Below are 19,815 nucleotides of genomic sequence, written 5' to 3' on the forward strand. Positions count from 1 at the left end.
CACAGGAATTCTTTTTTTTCAAAGTCAGTGAATTAACAGTGTCTACCTCGGAAAAGCATAATTTCCTTATCTAACTTTTTTAAAAATGAGATCATTACTCAGAATATTGATGAATGTTTGCTTAAAGATAAGGTTTCTTTGACAGCACAGAACCTGTCACAATTTGAACTGCATGCTTTAAGTTCACAAAGACTGACTGCGCTCTGTCACAGACACGCCAGCGTAACTGGCTGACTAACCTAAACAAGCAAGCAAATGTTCAGAAATGACAAGCAGCTACACTTAGTTAATATTAGTAGTTTAGTCGCTAAGTCATATCTGACTCTTGCGACCCCATGGACAGAGGAGCCTGGCTCCTCTGTCCATGGGATTCTCCAGGCAAGAATACTGGAGTGGGTTGTCATTTCCTTCTCCAAGGTACACCTAGTTCAGTCCCAATCATTTAAAAGCTAAGGGAGACGCTGGCGCCACCTTCTGGGAAAAGCTGGGAAGACCTCACAAAACAGGGAAGATGATGGGGATGTGTGCCCACCGTGGTGGGGAGGCTGTCTCTCTGGTGAGATGGTCACCACCAGGGACCTGAACCCAGCATGCAAGTCCCCGTCTGTCAGGCCTGGCCCCAGAGGGAGGGAGGGAAGGAAAAAGCTTCAGAGTCCAAGTTCGGGGACCCAGCTCTGTCACCAATGAGTGAGGTGAACCTGAGGGATGCTTCTTATACTGTCTGGGCCTGTTTCCCTCATAAGTAAAATGAAGCGGGGGGGACCTGAATCAAGTATGCTGGTATCAGTCTGGATGGTGACACTTTATCTCCCTACCCTACCTAGTGAGGATTTTCTCTTGAAAATGCACATGCTTGATTTCAAAAGGCAGAGTCTGCATGAAACGGTCTCTAACCACACAGCCATCACACTCTCCCCTCAAGAGGCAGATTGAGGGCAACACCGTCTCAAGTGTGGTAAGGCTCTGAGGTGGAGACTTACTCTGTCCCACCTCAAAGGGTGGAATCACAGCCAAAAGGGAACAAAGCTGTGGAGTCAGAGGGGCTGGCCGCCCTGGAGGATGCCAGGAACGCTGGGCCGGCTGGTCCCTAGAGGAGTCAAGGAGGTGGAAGATGGGCAGCACACAGAAGGCTCCTCTGCGTTTGCCAAAACCCATCAACTCCTGGTATTTCCTGGCCTCAAATGCAGGAGTGTGATGGCCACTCCAGTGTGGACACCAAGAGATTCAGCCAATATGGGAGCCCAGTTGGGAGCCCAATACACACAGCCCACAGTTAATTCACCCAAATTTCAATAGCCTTCTGACATGTACTTCAAGAAATGCAGCAATTTCTGGTTTACATAAAACAGGAAAACCCCAACCACAATTCTATTCAGAACCGGTCTATCTACTTCAGAGGAAGAGGATTAAAAGGACCGTGTCTGCAGTTCTGAACAGCGTTAGCCTCCTTACTCCCTTGACATGAATGTCAGTCCTACAAGGGGCAGGCGTCCTGTAGCCCCAGTTCACCTCGAGTGCCAGCACTTCTGATGTTCAGGGAGCTGAGACCCATCCCCAGCTACTCAGCTAACCAACTGGTCAACGTAGAATGAGGACCTGAGTCTCCAGACCCCAAGGCTCTGATGTTAAACAGATCTTTCATCATCATCCTTCCACCTTTATTTGCCCTACACCAAACCACTTGACTGCTTTCTCCAGACAAGTTCTCTCAGTAAGACACTCTTTCTGAGGCTATGGAAGTAAAGGGCAGGTGTCACATCTGGTTCCTCGGAGGTAGATGCACCAGAGAGGAGGGGCCGTGCCTCCTTGCCCTGAGTAACTGCGGGGCAGCAGCTGCCGTCTCTCAGGGCTGGACACTGTGCCTCGCACGTCCCGGCCACCCTTGGGGCCATGCTGGTCCAGCAGACCCAGCCCAGACATGTCCTCTCGGCCCAAGGCCCGCACTCAGGCTCGCTGCCTGACTCCCTGCTGTCCGCGCTCTCCCTGGGCGCCCCTCCCAGTCCACCCCAAACTCCCAGTGCACTTCTCTCTGGACCCCTCGTGGAGTCCTTTGCTCTAACCTCAACTAAACCATAAGTTCCTTTAAGTCTAAAACACTCCCCAACCTCCCTCCCCTGTGCCTCCAATAATAAAACATTTACCAGAGTTTGTGCTATGAGTGTCAGACTGGCTCAGCAACTTTGACCTTTTAAACGACTATATAGGTTTCTGGTTTTGTCTTTTTGTTACAAGGCTACAAGTTACAAAGGAAATAGGGCTTCTGGCCACATGCCAAGATTGGGCCCAAAGAAAACTGGAGATTTGGAATCGAGGAAGGTTTAGGCTTGTTATTCAATAGCAGCCTCTATTATCTTGAGGCCAGATGACACGCAGATAACCATGCAGTCCACTCCCTGGGCTAACAGATTAGGAAAACCAAGGTCCAGAGAGGTGAAGTAATCTCTCCACACTCATACAATGCACTGTTCGCCAGAACCCATTGACACGTGGCTGCTGCCCCAAGAAGCTTCTAAGGGCCATTCCAGAGCCAAGGATCTGGTGAAGCCATGGTCAGAGTGATTTTGACTGGGATTTGAAGCAGAACATCAGCTCACCACTCAAGTGTTTCCTCTCTCACACCACTGCTTTGTGCAGGCCTATTTGCCAAGAGGTCCTGAAAAGTTCCATTTTAAAAATCTCATCTGGTTTAGTTTTTTTAATTCTCTGCAAACTTAAAATATTAAATTAACTAGAAATGATTTCAAAATAAAACCCCGGGAGACATAACAGTGGTTGTTTTATATTATATTTAAGAATCAAACTTCCCCAAAGAAGCCAAACCACCTGAGGCTGGATTCTGATGCCTTAAGCACCAAGACTTCTGTGGGGCAAACAAGATCTGGTGACCCCACAATGAGGCTGATATTTTTCTCTTTTAACAGGCAAATGTAATTGAATGTTCACTACCATGGCCGAGGTCAGTGAAAGCAAAGCCTAATGGTCAAGGTATATTGTGTTGGCCAATATTATGGCCGGAAAGAATATTTTCTTTTTTTTAAATATAAATTTATTTATTTTAATTGGAGGGTAATTACTTTACAATATTGTAGTGGTTTTGCCATACATCAACATGAATCCTCCACGGGTGTACACGTGTTCCCCATCCTGAACCCCCCTCCCACCTCCCTCCCCATACCATCCCTCTGGGTCATCCCAGTGCACCAGCCCCAAGCATCCTGTATCCTGCATCAAACCTGGACAGGCGATTCGTTTCACATATGATATGATACATGTTTCAATGCCATTCTCCCAAATCATCCCACCCTCGCCCTCTCCCACAGAGTCCAAAAGACTGTTCTATACATCAGTGTCTCTTTTGCTGTCTCGCATACAGGGTTTTTGTTACCATCTTTCTAAATTCCATATATATGCGTATACTGTATTGGTGTTTTTCTTTCTGGCTTACTTCACTCTGCATAATAGGCTCCAGTTTCATTCACCTCATTAGAACTGATTTCAAAAGAATATTTTCAAAGAAACAGAGTTGGTGCTTCTCTAAAGTTCAAACAGAACACTGACCGAGGACCCCAATACTCTGGCTACTGTGTGTAAGCCATGGTGCCTGGGAGCAACGGCTATCTTACATTAAATGTGTATAAAGTGATTAATAATTAGTACATCATCTGTCTGCCTCTGAGACGATACAGACGTCTGAAGACAGCTTTACGAAGCAAAGTCTGTACAGCGTTTGACAGTGTTAAGACATGAGCTTTCACGTCCCCTATCTGATTCTGCGGCAGCCATACTACACAATGGGGATCAAACAGACAGCAAGGCTGGAGGCCGGATGCTGGATGGAAAACCCAGCTTTCTATCTCTATATTCGTGTTCCCACTGACCCCAGAACCGCATTCATAGTATCAATGCTCATATCAGATCTAAATCCTCTCTTAATCATTGATGGACAGATTCGGTACCAGCCCTAAGAGACGGATTACAAGTTCTAAGATAAGAAGCACTGAAGTTAAAGTTTTTTTTTTTTTGAAAAACAGAGAGTGGGCATAGGATCTTAAAAAGGTCGCTATCAAGGCCTTCGCCCGTAGATGTTTGCTAAAAGCTAACACTACTGTAAACCACAGCAACTTCATTAATGAGCAGTTGAAATGCAACAGCAAATTTTATTTACTAAAAAGATAAAAACACAGAGTTAGATAATTTAAGAAATCTATGTATTCAAATAGGGAATATGAAAACATACTTAACCTGACAAACACCAACTTTTTAAACAAAAACTCTAAATTGGTCCCCAAATCCTCTATCTTGCTTATTGTAAAATGTCTATGTGAGCTTAGGATGAGTCATGATGAGACAGATTTAGCACCTGGCATGTTTCAGTGATAGTGTTTTGCACACATAGCTCCTGCTAAAGACCCTGAGAACACAGCCCTCAGCTTATCGGGAAAAAAGCAAGACAACTTAGCAGCCCTGCTTTAAGCATCTTCCCTAAAGGCTGTATGACATGTTTCAACCTATTAGAAACCATACTTCAAGAAGTCCTTCACTGCTACAGGCCCACGGCTGGAACTAGTGTGCAGCACGCCAGGGCCCTGTCACGGCAGCCAAGGGAGGACACATTTGGTGACAAGGTCTCTCACAGCAGCTCCTTGTTAACCTGCCAGTCCATCTCCTTCATCTCCTGTGAACACAAAACTAGCTTCTTATGGAGGAAGTTCCAGGAGCTATGGCCCAAGATGAGCACACTTTGGAAGCACCAACTGGACAGGAAGAGACTCGGGCTCTGTCTGACTAGTAACTGGGTCTAGAAACACCTTGGATCCTTTCCAATAAATATGAGAATGATGTCTGAATAAATGTTTGAATGTACTGGTGAGAAAATATAATAACTAGAGCAATACTGTATGTGATGTTAATTTCATATGCCAACAGAAACACACAGGTGCCCAAGTTAGGAGTTTCTGGCAAAGTGACAGCGTGGAGTTTCATAAGGGAAAAGACATGGGCAGCAAGTCAAGGTGAGTCTGCAGGTATGCAAAGCAGGGAGGCCTGCCAGCAACGGCGCTCCTTTCAGAACACAATGTTTCCTCCACTGCCTTATCAGGAAACCAGTGACAGCTGCGTGGGGACCCTGGGTCACAAGAATTCCCCACAACCAAGTGCTGCTAGATTTGCTTCAGGCAGCGGTATTTCCTGCTTGTGTCCCTTGGGCAACATAAAGGACTTCACAGCTGAGAACCTTCTCTCCTCTGCCTCTTGTCTTGCAGGGGAAAAAAACAAGAACCCCTCATGCAACCAGTAATGTATGCTTGTCAGAGTCCACTGTCCAGGTTCTGAAGGTTAACATCAGGGCAGCCACTGTGAAGACAGACATCTCCCAAGGAGATGGCCAGTGGCTGCCACACAGGGCAGAAGGGCTGCCACACAAGGCTTCACCTTAATGCCACATTCTCAGTTATGTCTCTCCGCTGAAAACAACTGATATCATATGCATGTAAGAGATCACCCATTTTATTTCATTTTTTGATCATGTATTCTCATTAAGGAGAGGCCATTAGGGTTTAAAACAAAAGTCAGCATGGGCCTGTTTGCCCCTTACAAGACCTAGTTTGCATCTTGGTTCTGCCAAAAGCTGACACGTGTGCATCACCTGACAAAGGACGGGAACTCCTGGACCCTCTTCCTCACCTGGTAACAATTATGTTGACCACTGTCAGCTTATCTGGTCCTTGACAATTATGTTGACTGTCAGCAGCTAATCTGGTCTTTACATTGTGTCAAAAGAGTTATTTTAAGTGCAAAGTGTTTTGTTCAAATGTGAGTGATGATGATCACCATCAGCTCACTGAGCCAGACTTTAGAAGTATACGTTAGTGGTTTGCACACACATCTATCGCTTATACCCCTGTGTTTTGCTAGGACTGCTGGGTGGAGACATGCCTGGACAGAGCAGCAGCCTCAGCCTCGCTGAGCCTGCAGTTGGGCGGGAATCTGAGGAGGCCAGACCGTCTGTGTTCAGAAGCAGTCATGTAACTGCCGAACAGAAAAAACACCATAATTTAGGGTCTGATTCTTGCTGTGAATATAAGAACTGTTCTAATCACAATTCCTTTAATCCATGACTGTGCTCACAAGAGTCACACAGGAGCCAAGACGGAACTGACCACGTGGTTATGTCTCACTTAGGGGTCAAACCATTGTCTGTCACATCAAGTTTCGTAAACCTCTAAATAAACGGTTGTTGTCCGTAGTGAACTTTACTGGAAGTGTGGCACTGAAATCATTTTCTTTTAGGACAGCTCCACCCACCTCCCCACTCTCTGGTGGCCTCTCGATACTCAAAGGACTGGGAGTAACAGATACCGGGACAGTTCAACAAGTGACTGGACAATGCGTGGTCTGTCCACCATCTACACACAAGTCCGAGCCCAGAAACGCGTGTTCTGAGACAGGCCTGAGGAGCGGGAACCCCAGCAGAGTGAGTTTCTCACATCCAGGAGTTGGTGGAGCAGGCAGAGCTGCCGCCAGGCCCCAGAGCCTGCAGAGTGGAGCGCATTGCCAGGGGAGGGGGGACACCCACATGTGCCAGTCTTGCCTAACTCCCCTGGGGACAACATGCGATGACAGCCACCAAGGAAAGCGGGGCTTTGAGGGTGAGAGGCTGGCCGAGGGGTCATCCCTGGCCCTGACTGCAGGGGGAGGGCCCGGCGCGCTGGACAGCAGTGAGAGCCCAGCTGGGGGAACCTGCAGGTGCACTGGCTGTCCACCACAGCTCAGACATCAGGATGGACGTAGGGGTGTGCACCCTGGACCCGGCTCACCTCCTTGTGGGAGTCTTTGTGGGCTTCCAGTGTCTTCATGATCGTTAGCTCCGCGTAGTTTTTAAACCTCGCTGGCTGGTTTCTCAGGATTTCCCGCAACACTCTGAGAGCCAATGCTCGGATGGAATGCTGGGGCGAGAGGAAAGAAGACATGAGCAAACAGCTCCGGCGCCTCCCTGAGCACACGGTCAGCAGGGCCCGACACCAGGTCCCAGGCCTGGGCTTTCTTGGCACCTGCAGGCACTGCGATACGTATGCCAGGCTGAATGCAAACAGGCTCCCCAGACAGCCAGCTCCATGAGGGCAGGTGCAGTGCCTCCTGGGACATCCTGGGACCCAGCACCTAAGAAAGACCCCAGGACGGCTTCCCACATAAGCCAAGTTAGGCCCGCATGAGGATGATTAAGTTCATATCAATCTCCCAGGGGATTTCAGGGTTTCTGAGAGTTAGGTACATATTTGTAAAATACATAAAAGAACAGATGAAGAGGACCTACACATCTCATCAACCTGCCCTGGCAGACATGGACTTTCCTACCAGGACAGTGGAGATCTGTCGATACTCCTGACCTTCGAGGTGAGCAGGTCATGGGGGAGGGGAACCTGTGCAGAGCTGCTTAAAGCTCGAGTCATGCGTCTGGAGGAAAGCCATTCCAAACAGACGCCTAATCTCAACAAAAGAGGATGGAGTTTACACCAAATAGAGCCAAACGGTACATCCTGATTCTCTGTCACTCACCTGCACAATCCACACGCTCACACACCATCCCCTGCCCTTTCCATGACATTGCTGCTCTCCTGACAAAGCCCAACCAGTACAAGGACTCCAGGAGCCAATACGTACTTTGTTTTAAGAAAAACGAAGACAGATCTTTCATCACCGTCCTTCCACCTTTATACGCCCTACGCCAAACCACTCAATCTAAGCAGCAGAGACCAGTGGAGTCATTATGACATTCACCAGCCTATGCTCACCTGCCTTCCATTAAAGTCACCATCAATGTGACCCTGGCATGACCCCGACCCTCGGCCATGGCCAACTTCCTCGAAATCTGCCTGGTCCTGTCCCTGAGCTGCTCACCACACTTACTGCACTTGTGTTTCTGCTGGCCTACACGAAGCCCAGAGCACAGAGATGGATTCTTCTAGAGGTTAATTCAGGGAAGTCTCAACACTCATTCCTGCTGCCACACAAGAGAGCAGCCACACTGGGTCGGGGTGGGTCGGGGGGAGGTGGCCTCTGATCAGGGTGCTCACCCCTGGAAGGGTCATCTAAGAGGTACCACGTGCAGATGACGAACCAGGCCGGGTGCGAACACCTAGTTCGTCATGTTCAATGTCACAGTGTGGAGAAGGCTTTCTATTTTAAAAATAACAATGGAGGATAACAGAAAATAGTTATAATCTCTGCTTTTGAAATCTGTTGCTGGAACCACTAACACATGCACAGTGAACCAAGAGGGAGCCCCAGGGAAGGCAGCATTTAGTGGGTCTTCCAAAAACAAACGTCTCATTTCTCAACTGCATAGGAACCATAAAGAAAACCCCTAAGAAAAAAAGCCCATTATTAAAAAAAAAAAAAATTCACATTCTACATTAACAAAGTCTTAAGACATTTTGTGAAAGTGACCTGAAGCAAGAACAAGTTTCCCTCAACGACTACAAACCCTATTACAGAAAACCCCGCATTGAAGCCAGGATGGGGCTTGTCTCCAGTAAGAACACCACCTTACTAACCGAGGCTCAGAAAACCTGAGAACTGTCTGGGTGTCAACAGGAAGCATAGCACAGAGAGTGGAGAGGAGCCGGGGCCCCAGGACGGAAGGCATGGCACAGAGTGGAGGGGAGCCGGGGCCCCAGGATGGGAGGCGTGGCACAGAGTGGAGGGGAGCCGTGGCTCCAGGACAGACAGGAAGGCGGGCAGCTCACATCCTTGTCCCCGAGTGTCTCGAGCAGCAACAGCAGGATGGTCTTGAAGTGCTCCTCCCAGACGCCCAGGCTGTCCTCGCGCGTGATCTTGAGCAGCTCCAGCAATGCGCCCTTCCGCTCCTCCACCCGCTCGTTGTGGTTGGACAGCTCCTTCAGGAGGTCTGCCACCAGGTCTGAGTGGTCAATGGGCACTTGGGGGACACAAGACAGATGCTCAGCCCTGTTGACAGGACCCCACCCTACTCTCCAGCCTCTGGGAGGTCCCCACTGGCCCACACCACGCCCTGTGGCACTGGCCTCACTCTACACCCTCAGCAGGTACCCTCACCAGCTCAATGGTGCAAACAGACGTGAAAAGAGGCATCTAGGACTCAGGGACCGACGGGCAGTGCCTCTCTCTACTCGGCCTGACTTTTTTACCCTCCTATTTCAGACAAACAAGAAGAACCCCCCAAAACCCCTCCTGGACTGTCTTCTTCCCAGCTCTACTCCCTGCATCTGGCCTCAGCCAGGCTCCATCAGGAACACCCTCACTACCCTCAGAGCCTCTTAGCGCAGTTTCCTCAAGGCCCTCCACTACCACATCTGATTCGTCAATATTCATTCCCTGCTTCAGTGTCCAGAGCGTAAACACACATGGATTACAGCGTCCAGGAAACCCACAGACTATCTATTCACAGACCGCAAGGTCTGCCGACATCATGCAGTGTAACGCCTGTGGGGACTTGACCATGGTCTGTACAGCAGAGGAACATATCCTTTCTCTTTACATGTTCTTTTAAGAGACCTCAATACTCTTAAATACTCACTTTAAACAGAATGGATGAAATACAAAGACAAACCATTAGAAACCAAAACTTGTACTCTTCTTAAGCCTCTAACCTTCTAAGACTGAAGAACAAACACCAAGGAAGTTGATGTCTTAAAGAACCCTCTCGTTTCTCCCCTGCTACCCCACCTTTTCCTTTAAGCCTTTTAGTGTACAGTTGGTGGATAACTATAGCCGACATCCTCGTCTCCTCTGTCTTAAATAAGACTGACAACTGGGTAAGTTAAACACTGTATCAATCCTATGAGTAATTAGGGGAAAAGGTCCACGGCTCCCAGGAAGTACAAATCCAAATAAGCCCTCCACTGCTAGCCTCCTGCCCAGCAGACAGCTGGTAAACTGAGCTGCTCCCCACCAGCAAGTAGCAATCCACAGGCCAAGGGGCCACACTCTCACATCCCTGAAGCTACCTGTGCTTTCGGACAGCGTTCCCATCACTGCTTGGCACACGGACAGCACCGTTTTCTTCCTTTCCTGCTCCCCTCCCCTCCAATTCAGCATCCACTGGTAACACAGCCCTCTCCTCTACGTCTGCCACCACAATGGGTCGGTTTCCCCTTAAGGGAAAGGGGAAAGGCATTAAGCTCTGGGGCCAGGGGCTGTGTCTCATTTCTGTGTCTCTGGCAAGCCACACCCTTCTTGACACACAGTAGGCCTTCGCTGAATGCTAACTGCTTAGAATTCTGATTTAAGGTTCTAACTGAAGTCTTCATTCAAAATTGAAAAACAACATAAAATAACAGGCTTGGAAACAAAGTATACATATATAAAACTTTAAAAAACTAATTAAAATTAACTAAAACATATGAACATGACAGTGAGGTGAAAAAAGGAAAAATTAGGTTCCAAGTAAAATGACTATCCTACCAACACATACTCACTCACTTGTTACTCAATAATGGTCTTAACACAAGAGTCAGAAAAATACCCAGAGCAGTTCTGTTCTGTATCAAGTATGTTCTACTTGGGACAAGTAAATCTACCTTTCTGAACCTCAGTTTCCTACTTGGAACAATGGGAAGGATCCCTCTATCTCAGCAGCCAACACACAGCCAGCAGGGGCCCAGGGCACATTAGATCCCTTCCCCAACCGCAGGTCCAGTAATGCGCGAGACCAGCAGGCAGTCTCCTTTCAGGGTTTTGGGATGCCTGGCCACAGCCCAGGATGGGGACATGCCCACCAGAAGCCAAACAGTCAGTGTCCCCATTGCCTATGCCCGTGCTCATCACCACCAGCATGAGGCCTGATTCTTCACAAAGCCTTCCCCACAGGCCCTCCATGTGACCCCTGCTCCTGGGCACACGACAGGACCTCAGACGAGCAGAGCAAGGCAGGCCTCTCTGCTCCATCCCACATGCTGTGTGTGCCTGGAGCTGCCCTGCCAGGGGCATCGAGCTGGGAGAGACTCACCATCTCGCAGTTGCTCCATGTCGTCGTCGAACACGGCCTCCTTCAGGGCTGTCTTGTCATAGGCGCTGATGGTGTCTGAGTAGGGGTAGGGGCTGTAGTCCCGTGCCCGTGGCCCTGGGAAGGCGCGAGGGGGCTGGGTGTTGAGGAGGGAGGTCTTGTTGTCCAGAGCCGTCCGGCCTCCTTCCACCACCTCGCTGCCGCCCCGGCCCTCGATGGCAGGGGAGGCGATGCCACCGTCACGGGACACCTGCGGCACAGCACACTGTCAGTTCCTTTGTCTAAATCTTCACAAGTATTAGCAGAGCCAGAGATTTCTCACTTGAAATCTGGCTGCTGATACAAGTACAGTTGTTAGTGTTTCCATTTGTAAACAGCTAACTCCTAAGTGACCTCCAAAGGGACAGAACATACTTATGTTTTCATCTAACCATTCCTTAGTTCACAGAGAATGTCTGTTTTCCTTGGTACTGGATGACTAATTCGACAAATATTTTTGAGATTAGCACCACGAACTTCTGAGGAGCCCCTGGAGAAGACAAGCTGTATACCTGAAACCCCAGTTCTCAAGGAACCTCAGAGGCCAACACCCCAGTGGAATACTTTTACCACCACCAGGAAGGGTTTTCTCTCACTGACACTCTGACATACCACCATGGATGGATGCTCCTGATGACCCTCTGGAGACTATTACCAAAACGCAGGTCTGTGTGCCTGATGTACAGTGAGGCCAAACACCACCAAAATGTTAGGGTCTGGAGCAGAGAAAGGTTTACTGCAGGGCCAAGCAAGGAGACGGGTGGCTCCTGCCTTAAAAACCCCTGAAACTTCCCAAAGCTTTCAGCAAATCTCTTTTCTAGGAAAGATGAGGGAGGGGCGTGGTTAGTTATTGCAAACTTGTTGGGGTCAAATCCTTTTTCTCGAGATCAGGTCATGTAATGACGTTCCTGTAAATCTCCACCAAGTGAATGTTATTGGTTTTTTGTTTTTTAATTTAATATTTATTTATTTGGCCGCATCGGGTCCTAATTGTGGCATGCAGCATCTTTAGTTGAAACATTCTAACTCTTAGTTCCCTGTTCCCTTAGTTCTCTAACTTAGTTCCCTTAGTTCCTTATTCTCTGTTCTGACAAAAAAGGGTGAGGTCCCAAGGCACAACTCTCATCCTCTGAGGTCCAGGTCCTGCTAAGAGACAGAACTCAGCTGGCGGCTCCCTCAGGCCGAGGTCCCCCAACTCGGTCCAGCTGTCATCACTGAGGGAGCCAGGTGCCGAGGACCCAACTGGCCCTGAAGCCCCTCAGGTCGCCCAGATGCTGGGGCCCAGGTCCTACAGACTGCGTCCTATACAGATGTCCACTGGCATCAGGTCACAGAGGCGGGGATGGGGGGAGGTTCATGGCTGCCTCAAGCCAGGGGGTGGCCTTGGTGAGGGCTCTGGAGCCCTGCAGGACACAGTCCCCAGCATATCCCCTGGGTGCCCCCACTCTCTAGCTCACCTCACGGCCGGGTGAGCTGGACAGCCCTGGATGGGGAAGGCCGGAATCCACTCTCCACCTGCCCATTACCATTCCGCTGACCACTGGCTGGACGGGCCACTGAAGGTCACTCACTGACAGTTCCTTGCTTGGGGGAGGGGCCTACTGCAGCACTGACCAGTGGCTCAGCAACCATCAGCGGCCCCGCAGTAAGTGCTGCCTGCTAATGGGGCACAGGTAGCAGGGCATAGCAAACGGCCACGGGCTAGGGGCTGTGCACGACCCCACTGCTATTAGAGTTCCACCACCCGCGAGTCCCCTGATATATTCCCTACAGTGATGAGATCTCTACCTACAGAGAACTCAGCATCCCCCAGGCAGATAGCTCTTCCCTCAGGTGTTTCTGACTCTCAGAGCTGGTCTTTATGCTGGTCAAAGAACAGTTCTTTAATATTTTCTGAAAATGTTTTCCTAATATATTTCTGAGTTTTGTGTAAAACTAGTTAAAGCTCTGGTCCCCTGGCCCTTGTGTCATGTTTCTGACCGGCTCCATTCTCACGGGGTCCCTTCTTCTGAGTACGCTGGCCTATCTGGCACCCTTTACAGGATAGCAGAGAAAGTGTGGCTGACTGCAGTGGAAAGAGCAAAATGGTCACTTTCCTCAAGTCAGACGTGTGACTACAGAACAGTGGAGGAAACATTTCCAGGCAGCCACACCGCACTGGTGATTCCTATGGCAAAATTTTTATTTGTGCTTGTCGATAAGATACATCTCTCTCATTTTATGCCTATGCATTTGTGGCTTTTTTTTTAATCGTAGTAAAAAAAAAACCACACAAAAACTGTGTGTGTATGTATATATGACATATATGTCAAATCATTTAAATCAGTTAATTCATAAGTGTCTAACTTAGTGACATTAAATACATTCACAATGGTGTGTAAGCATTACCACTGTGTCATATTTTGGGCAAAACTTTTTTCATCTTACCCAACCAAAACTCTGTTACCATTAATAACTCCCTGGCCCTTCCAGCCCTGTAGTCTCTGTTCTACTGTCTGTCTTTATGAATTTGACTACTCTAGGGACCTCATGTAAGTGGAATCACACAGTATTTGTCTTTCTCTATCTGGCTTATTTCACTTAGCAAGATGTTTTCAAGGTCCATTCATGTTCTAACACATACATAGTATTATGTTCCTTTTTCTGGCTGAACTATACTGCAGTACATATTGCATTTTGTTTATGCATTTATTTGTTGATGGATACTTGGATTGCTTCCACCTTCGTGCTACTATGACTAACATCACTCTGAACACTGGTGCACAAATATCTGTTTGTGTTCTTGCTTTCAATTCCTTTAGATATACACCTGGTAGAACCAATGCTAGGATGCACTGGTTCTTACACACCCTGCCCAAAAGATCTTGTCCTAACATAATTAAGATAAAAAAGAATTTATAAATATATGCATAGAAGGCAATGGCACCCTACTCCAGTACTCTTGCCTGGAAAATCCCATGGATGGAGGAGCCTGGTGGGCTGCAGTCCATGGGGTCGCTAAGAGTCGGACACGACCGAGCGACTTCACTTTCACTTTCCACTTGCATGCATTGGAGAAGGAAATGGCAACCCACTCCAGTGTTCTTGCCTGGAGAATCCCAGGGACTGGGGAGCCTGGTGGGCTGCCGTCTATGGGGTCACGCAGAGTCGGACACGACTGAAGCGACTTGGCAGCAGCAGCATAGAAGACTGAACAGGAGTTTTCTCGTGGTATAAGATGTTTCATAGATAATTTTTTTTTAAATTATTTTATTTTGGCTGTGCCAGGTCTTAGTTGTGGCATGCGGGGTCTCATTCCCTGACCAGGGATTGAACCCAGGCCTCCTACATTGGCAGCACAGAGTCTTAGCCACTGTTCCACCAGAGAAGTCCCAGATGATTTTTTTCTCTTTGTAACTCTCTTTTAAAAGTAAAACATACATTATTAATATAATGAAAAAATTATTTATAAAAGGGTTTTAAAAACTTCAGACAATAAAAAAAGAAAGTGAAAAACAACTAATACTAATCACGTTTAACAACAAAATCTAACTTTCTTAACTTGGTACATTATATCAATTTGATACCCTTTTGGCTGGATGTCCTTCCTGAAAGTTCCCCTCAGATCCCATGATGCCACACTCCCCTCCGCTAATCTTTGGTCCTTCTTGACTCCTTTTCTTCTGTCTTTCCCTTAGTGTTGATGCTCCTTAGGATTTTGTCCTTCCTTCCACTTGGCTGATCTCACTTGCTTTTCTTTAGTTACCAGCAGGCAACTAGTCAATGTCTCTCAAACCTCCACCACCAGCCCAAATCACCAGCCTCAACGCCAGACTGGTATGTCTGAAAGCCTAATGGCTGTTTGTGTCAACGTTTCATTATGTTCCAAAGGGGTTCGCATGTACCTTTCCCCCACCCCCCATATTATCTCATTGAATTGCAGCAGCACGTCCTCAACAGTCCTTGCCAGAGACTCTGGCTCTTCTATTTCCGCTCATGAGCTACCCAACTCAACTTCCTCTGGAGTCATGTTCCATCTTAGGGTCTCAGCAATCCTTCTAAAATGTATGTGTGACCATGCCACTTCCCTGGTTAAAAATCCTTCAGAGATTCTTCAGTCAACTCCAGAGAAGCCTGTGCAGCTCCTTCTCCCCGATCCAGGGCACGCCCGCCATGTCCACTGCCGCCACCCCCCAGGGGACATCCTCCTGTGTCCACCCCCATCCTCCTGCCTCCTCACAGACTTCTCCAGGACTACGACAAGCACCTCGAAGCCTTCATGCTCAGAAGGTGACATCATCTCCTCTGCAGATTCATCCGGAGCACCCAGACTGGCCCTGATCGCTCCTCCCCAGGACAGTTTGCTGCCGCCCTGCCTGCCTCTACAGGAGACTGCAGCTCCTGGAGCGCCACACTGGCGTCGGGTGCAGGCTCACTGTGTTTATCACATCAGAGGAACATAAACATGTCCAGGATAATGGAAGCCAACTGAGAAAAAGGGCATTTAACATTCTTCACAAGATAGCTGAGGGCTACTGCAATTTCACAAAGCTGCCCTGGGACTCTTAAAATCATACTATTCTAACTATGAGATAAAAAAAACGTTGGGGTTCAGTAATCCCAGTGCTCAGTGTTCAGGATTATCCCTGGATGGACACAGAGGTCCCTACCACTCTGGGTGGTGACTATACACAGCCCTCCCTCTGTCAGCCTGCGGATACTCACAATATCGCAGTCCTTTCTGCCATCTCTTTTAATGGGCTCATTCAGATCCTCTTGGCTTCGAAAACTAAACTTTTCAATGGCTTCTGTCACTCCACGCAAAGAACTATAGATTTCTTCAGAGTTCAGGTTTTCAGTATCATAGTCCAGCATGCTAAAGATCAAAAATATTTTATTCCTTAAATTGAGGCACACACATAAAACTGGGGTTTGGTTAAAAATTACTTCTAATAATTTACAGAATAAGATATAATTATAGTTTCTTTAGGTGATTTGGAATAATAAGGAGACATCTTTTGTTAGAGCATCACCATTGGACAACTTAAGTACACATCTTCCTCGTCAGATCTGGCCCCAAACACACGACATCAGCACTCAGTAAGAGCCAGTGCAGTGGGAAAACAGCAACCACGAGAATGCAAGAACTCAAAGAGTGACAACCAGTGATGATGCATGAGGTAATGGACGTGGAAAAATAACTTTCATACCTTGAAGATGGAAAAAAGTAGTTTGGTTGTTACTGGTCTCAAATGTACAAATAAATGAAAAGAAAGCTAGTGTTACAGACAAATTTTAAAGGAGCAAAGCACACGACTGTACAAGGCTGGATTTTGCTTACCAGTTTCTGAAACCTGTAAAAATGAAACCCCAGAGTAGAGAATGACTCAAAGTCAGATCCACCAATGCACTCCTGACACCCTTCCATCTAACCCAGGAATTTGCTTGCACAACCAAACTCTTCTAGATGCAGACTCTGGGAGTTTTACAACAAAAGCAGATCTTATAAAGATGAGTCACACTTCCAGATGAACATCTAAAAGCGCTTCAGAAAGTAAGAAATATCTGTCCCTTACAGAAAAATGACATCAGCTCTTGTCCATTGAGACATCTAGCACAGCAAAACACAGAATAAGGCAAAAATCCTCCTGGGATAATGCAGTGTACAACAGAGTGCCCTTTAGATGTTTGCAAAGTACACTGAGAGAGACAGAAGAGCCTAAGAACAAAACCATCACCTTCCCTCCCTGCAAATAATTCAAGGGAGCCAAGCTGAAAAACTGTTACTTAAACGTCACTTGTCCCAAGAAAGTATTCAAGAAAAGATCAGATGAGTTGGTCTAACTTCATTTGCAGAAAGTCTTGAGTTATAACTGAGAATTGCCAGGGACATTAACAGAATCCTTGAAAGTGAAAGTCGCTCAGTCATGTCCGACTCTTTGCGACCCCATCGACTGTGTCCATGGAATTCTCCAGGCCAAAATACTGGAGTGGGTAGCCTTTCCCTTCTCCAGGGGATCCTTCCCAACTCAGGGATTGAACCCAGGTCTCCCGCATTGCAGGCGGATTCTTTACCAGCTAAGCTACAAGGGAAGTCCAAAGAGAATCCTTGGCTGTATATAAATAAACATTCAACGGCATTCATTATTAAGGACTAAGAACAGCAATCTCTCTGTTCTTCAGAAGAGAAATAACTGAAATCAGTCATCCACTGGTGGGAACCACTCCTCCCCCAAGAGCAATACACCCAGACTTGTACATTCTGTTAGGAAGAAAGTTTCCTGTAATTTAAACACAAATCATGTTTACCAACCTTCCCCTCAATACACACACTTTTTTGTTGTTGCTGTTGTCTAAGGTTTGGGCAGATGAACAAATACTTGAACAGTTCTCACTTGAATTAGTCAGACCTCTACTGGCTGGAAGTTGTAATGACCTGAGTGGTTTCTAAGACTGGATGGGTCCTGCGAGAGCACAAGATCTGAATTCACTCTCTGAGATGAATTTACTGTCTTTGCAACCTTCTGGCCCAGGCAGCACGCATCCTTCTTTTCTGATGAATGAAAGAAAACACCCTAACTGTACTTGGAGAGTTCACAAAAACACATGCCAACTCAAAGACTGGCTCTGGCATCAAACAAAAAGAAACGTGAACTTCAGTGCATTTACAGTTAAGACTCCATGTACACATTGACAGGAGGCGGAATAAAAACTTGAACAGAATTCAAGATTTCAACCCCTTCTAAGTTCATAAGGTTATCTAAGGCAATATTGCTTTAATGTGAAGGGAGTATGACTGTAGAGCACAGGGGCTCCCTGACACCATCCACCCCTCCTTCTAAAACACCACAACACTAGCTTATGTGTGAGCAAAGGCATTTATACATCTGGCCAGTACACTATGTTTTATAAATAAAGACTGAATATGACTTAAACAAAAAAATATGTATATAAAATGTCAAAAGATGCCTTAAAATACTTTTAACAACAACAATCAAAAAGAATAACACAGCCCATGCAAAAGGAACAAACATGGGAAGAATGCAGGGATGGACAGGAGGAAGTCTGGGGAACGTTCAGCTTTTAAGGGATGTCACAATATTATTCTCCATGTCGCTTCAGAAGATGCTGGCTTTCACGTAGTTCACCCCATATTTTTAACCTGAACTTCCTTAAAAATAATTCATTTGAGTCATATAACTTTAGCATGATAGTACCCTCTTTTTTTAAAATATGAAAATAAAGGGTTCTGCCAGTTAATGGTCCTCATTCTTACTTTCAATTAATAAACCAACTCGGACTTCCAATTTAGGAGAACCTGTGCGCAGCCAAGTACAATCTGCGGTGACGCTTCTTTCAGACTCACTAGCTTGAGCTCTGAAGTATCTCCTTGGTATGAAGTGGAAACTGTGAGCTCCAGGTGAGACACAGGATTATTTTCCTCTAAAGAGAAACAGATAAGGCTGCTTTCCTTGCCATTTCATGTCCTGGCAATTGTGTTTCTTCAAGTCAATACCCACGAGCCCTTACCGCGTGGGGAAGAAGGAACCCTCTGTGGATGCTGTCATCAGGGAATCACAGGTGATATGACCTCAACAAGTAGTACATGTAAGGGGACAGCAAGAGGGATGCAGCAGCTTTACTTAGAAAACACTGGGGCAGTAACTCCCAGTCTGGCACCTGCCCCCACATTCTGTCTTGTTTTAGCTTGGAGGTATAATCCCTTAGGTCAAAGGCCAGGTCTTAGTCATCTATAAACACTGTGATTAGACTCCAGAAAGATTTTCACAGGGTTCTTTAGATTAGGAAAAGTTGCTCAATCGGTCAGTATTCACTGATCTGAGGTCTGGCCAGGGCACTCGATACCCGGGCATAATAAAGTTCTGGACTCACCCTGCTGAGAAGGATGCAGAGCGTAGGTGGGGGCCGGGTGCATGAGATTGGGTCGCCAAGAAAAGAGAAGCTGGGACAGAAGTGTGCCTTCTGAGACGTTCCTCTTTGTCATGTGTAGTAAAGAGATACCAGGTATGGAATAAGGATAACTGTTTCTGTTCATGACATCAATAGGGTTTTGGCAAAGAGACAGACTTCCTCTTTCTTAGTTTTATGTAACAGATAGGTTTTCTAAGTGTCAGTGTCTCTGGTCCACTCTCTCTCCCTCCAACATTAACAGAAGTTATAGCCATTTATGAAGCATTAGCTAAAGCACTGGGTACTTGTTTGTGTACCCAAGTGTGAAAAGTGATTCAGGAACAGATGTCCTCTGGAGGGCGGTCTTCATGGCTAGATGGGAAGATTGATTGCCTGGGGTTGAAGCTTGGTGCCCAGTAAGGCACACAGGTCAGTATACTGGGAGACAGTCAATAAACTGGTCTTATACTTCGAGGCATGACCAACCTTTAACAAACTGCAGTGACGTGCTTTATTTGCACTGAGGATGGCAGCTGCCTCACTGTCCACATGCCCCTGCCCGCCCTTGTGCGTCTATACGGCATCACAGGAGCACCTGCACACTTGAGGAGTTACTTTCAGAGCTGCGCGAGTTTCAAAAGGAAAATGTTGTTAAAATATTTAGCTGACTTGTTTACTTGTTCACTATGCTGAGCATACAAAGGTAAGAATGTAAATCTTCTGTGCAATCTCCAAGGCATTCGAAAGTAACACATTTCTTTTCTGTTTTGTCTTAACCCTGTCCTGTCACAGAGGCAAGACTCATCTCACATAGCACAGAGGGAGCAGGCTGCCCTGTACTCTGCTCATGTATCAGGAGCCAACAGGGAAGGGATTCTCTGATCTTTTGACCTTTACAAAAAGCA

The 19,815-nt window shown here is 47.1% G+C and overlaps 1 protein-coding gene across 9 annotated transcripts in view; it reads right to left on the bottom strand.

The window, feature by feature from the left end:
• CLASP1 (cytoplasmic linker associated protein 1) overlaps nucleotides 1–19,815 on the bottom strand; it is a 269,278-nt gene that overhangs the window by 17,883 nt on the left and 231,580 nt on the right. For all 9 annotated transcript variants that reach the window (XM_055572932.1, XM_055572928.1, XM_055572931.1 and 6 more), the window contains 4 exons: nucleotides 15,725–15,875; nucleotides 10,985–11,231; nucleotides 8,745–8,935; nucleotides 6,816–6,944 (listed from right to left, as the gene is read on the bottom strand). In XM_055572932.1, the coding sequence (XP_055428907.1) occupies nucleotides 6,816–6,944; nucleotides 8,745–8,935; nucleotides 10,985–11,231; nucleotides 15,725–15,875 (718 nt within the window). The remainder of the gene's footprint in view (nucleotides 1–6,815; nucleotides 6,945–8,744; nucleotides 8,936–10,984; nucleotides 11,232–15,724; nucleotides 15,876–19,815) is intronic.

The sequence above is a fragment of the Bubalus kerabau genome, chromosome 3, assembly GCF_029407905.1.
Source record: "Bubalus kerabau isolate K-KA32 ecotype Philippines breed swamp buffalo chromosome 3, PCC_UOA_SB_1v2, whole genome shotgun sequence".
Classification (NCBI taxonomy): Eukaryota; Metazoa; Chordata; class Mammalia; order Artiodactyla; family Bovidae; genus Bubalus; species Bubalus kerabau.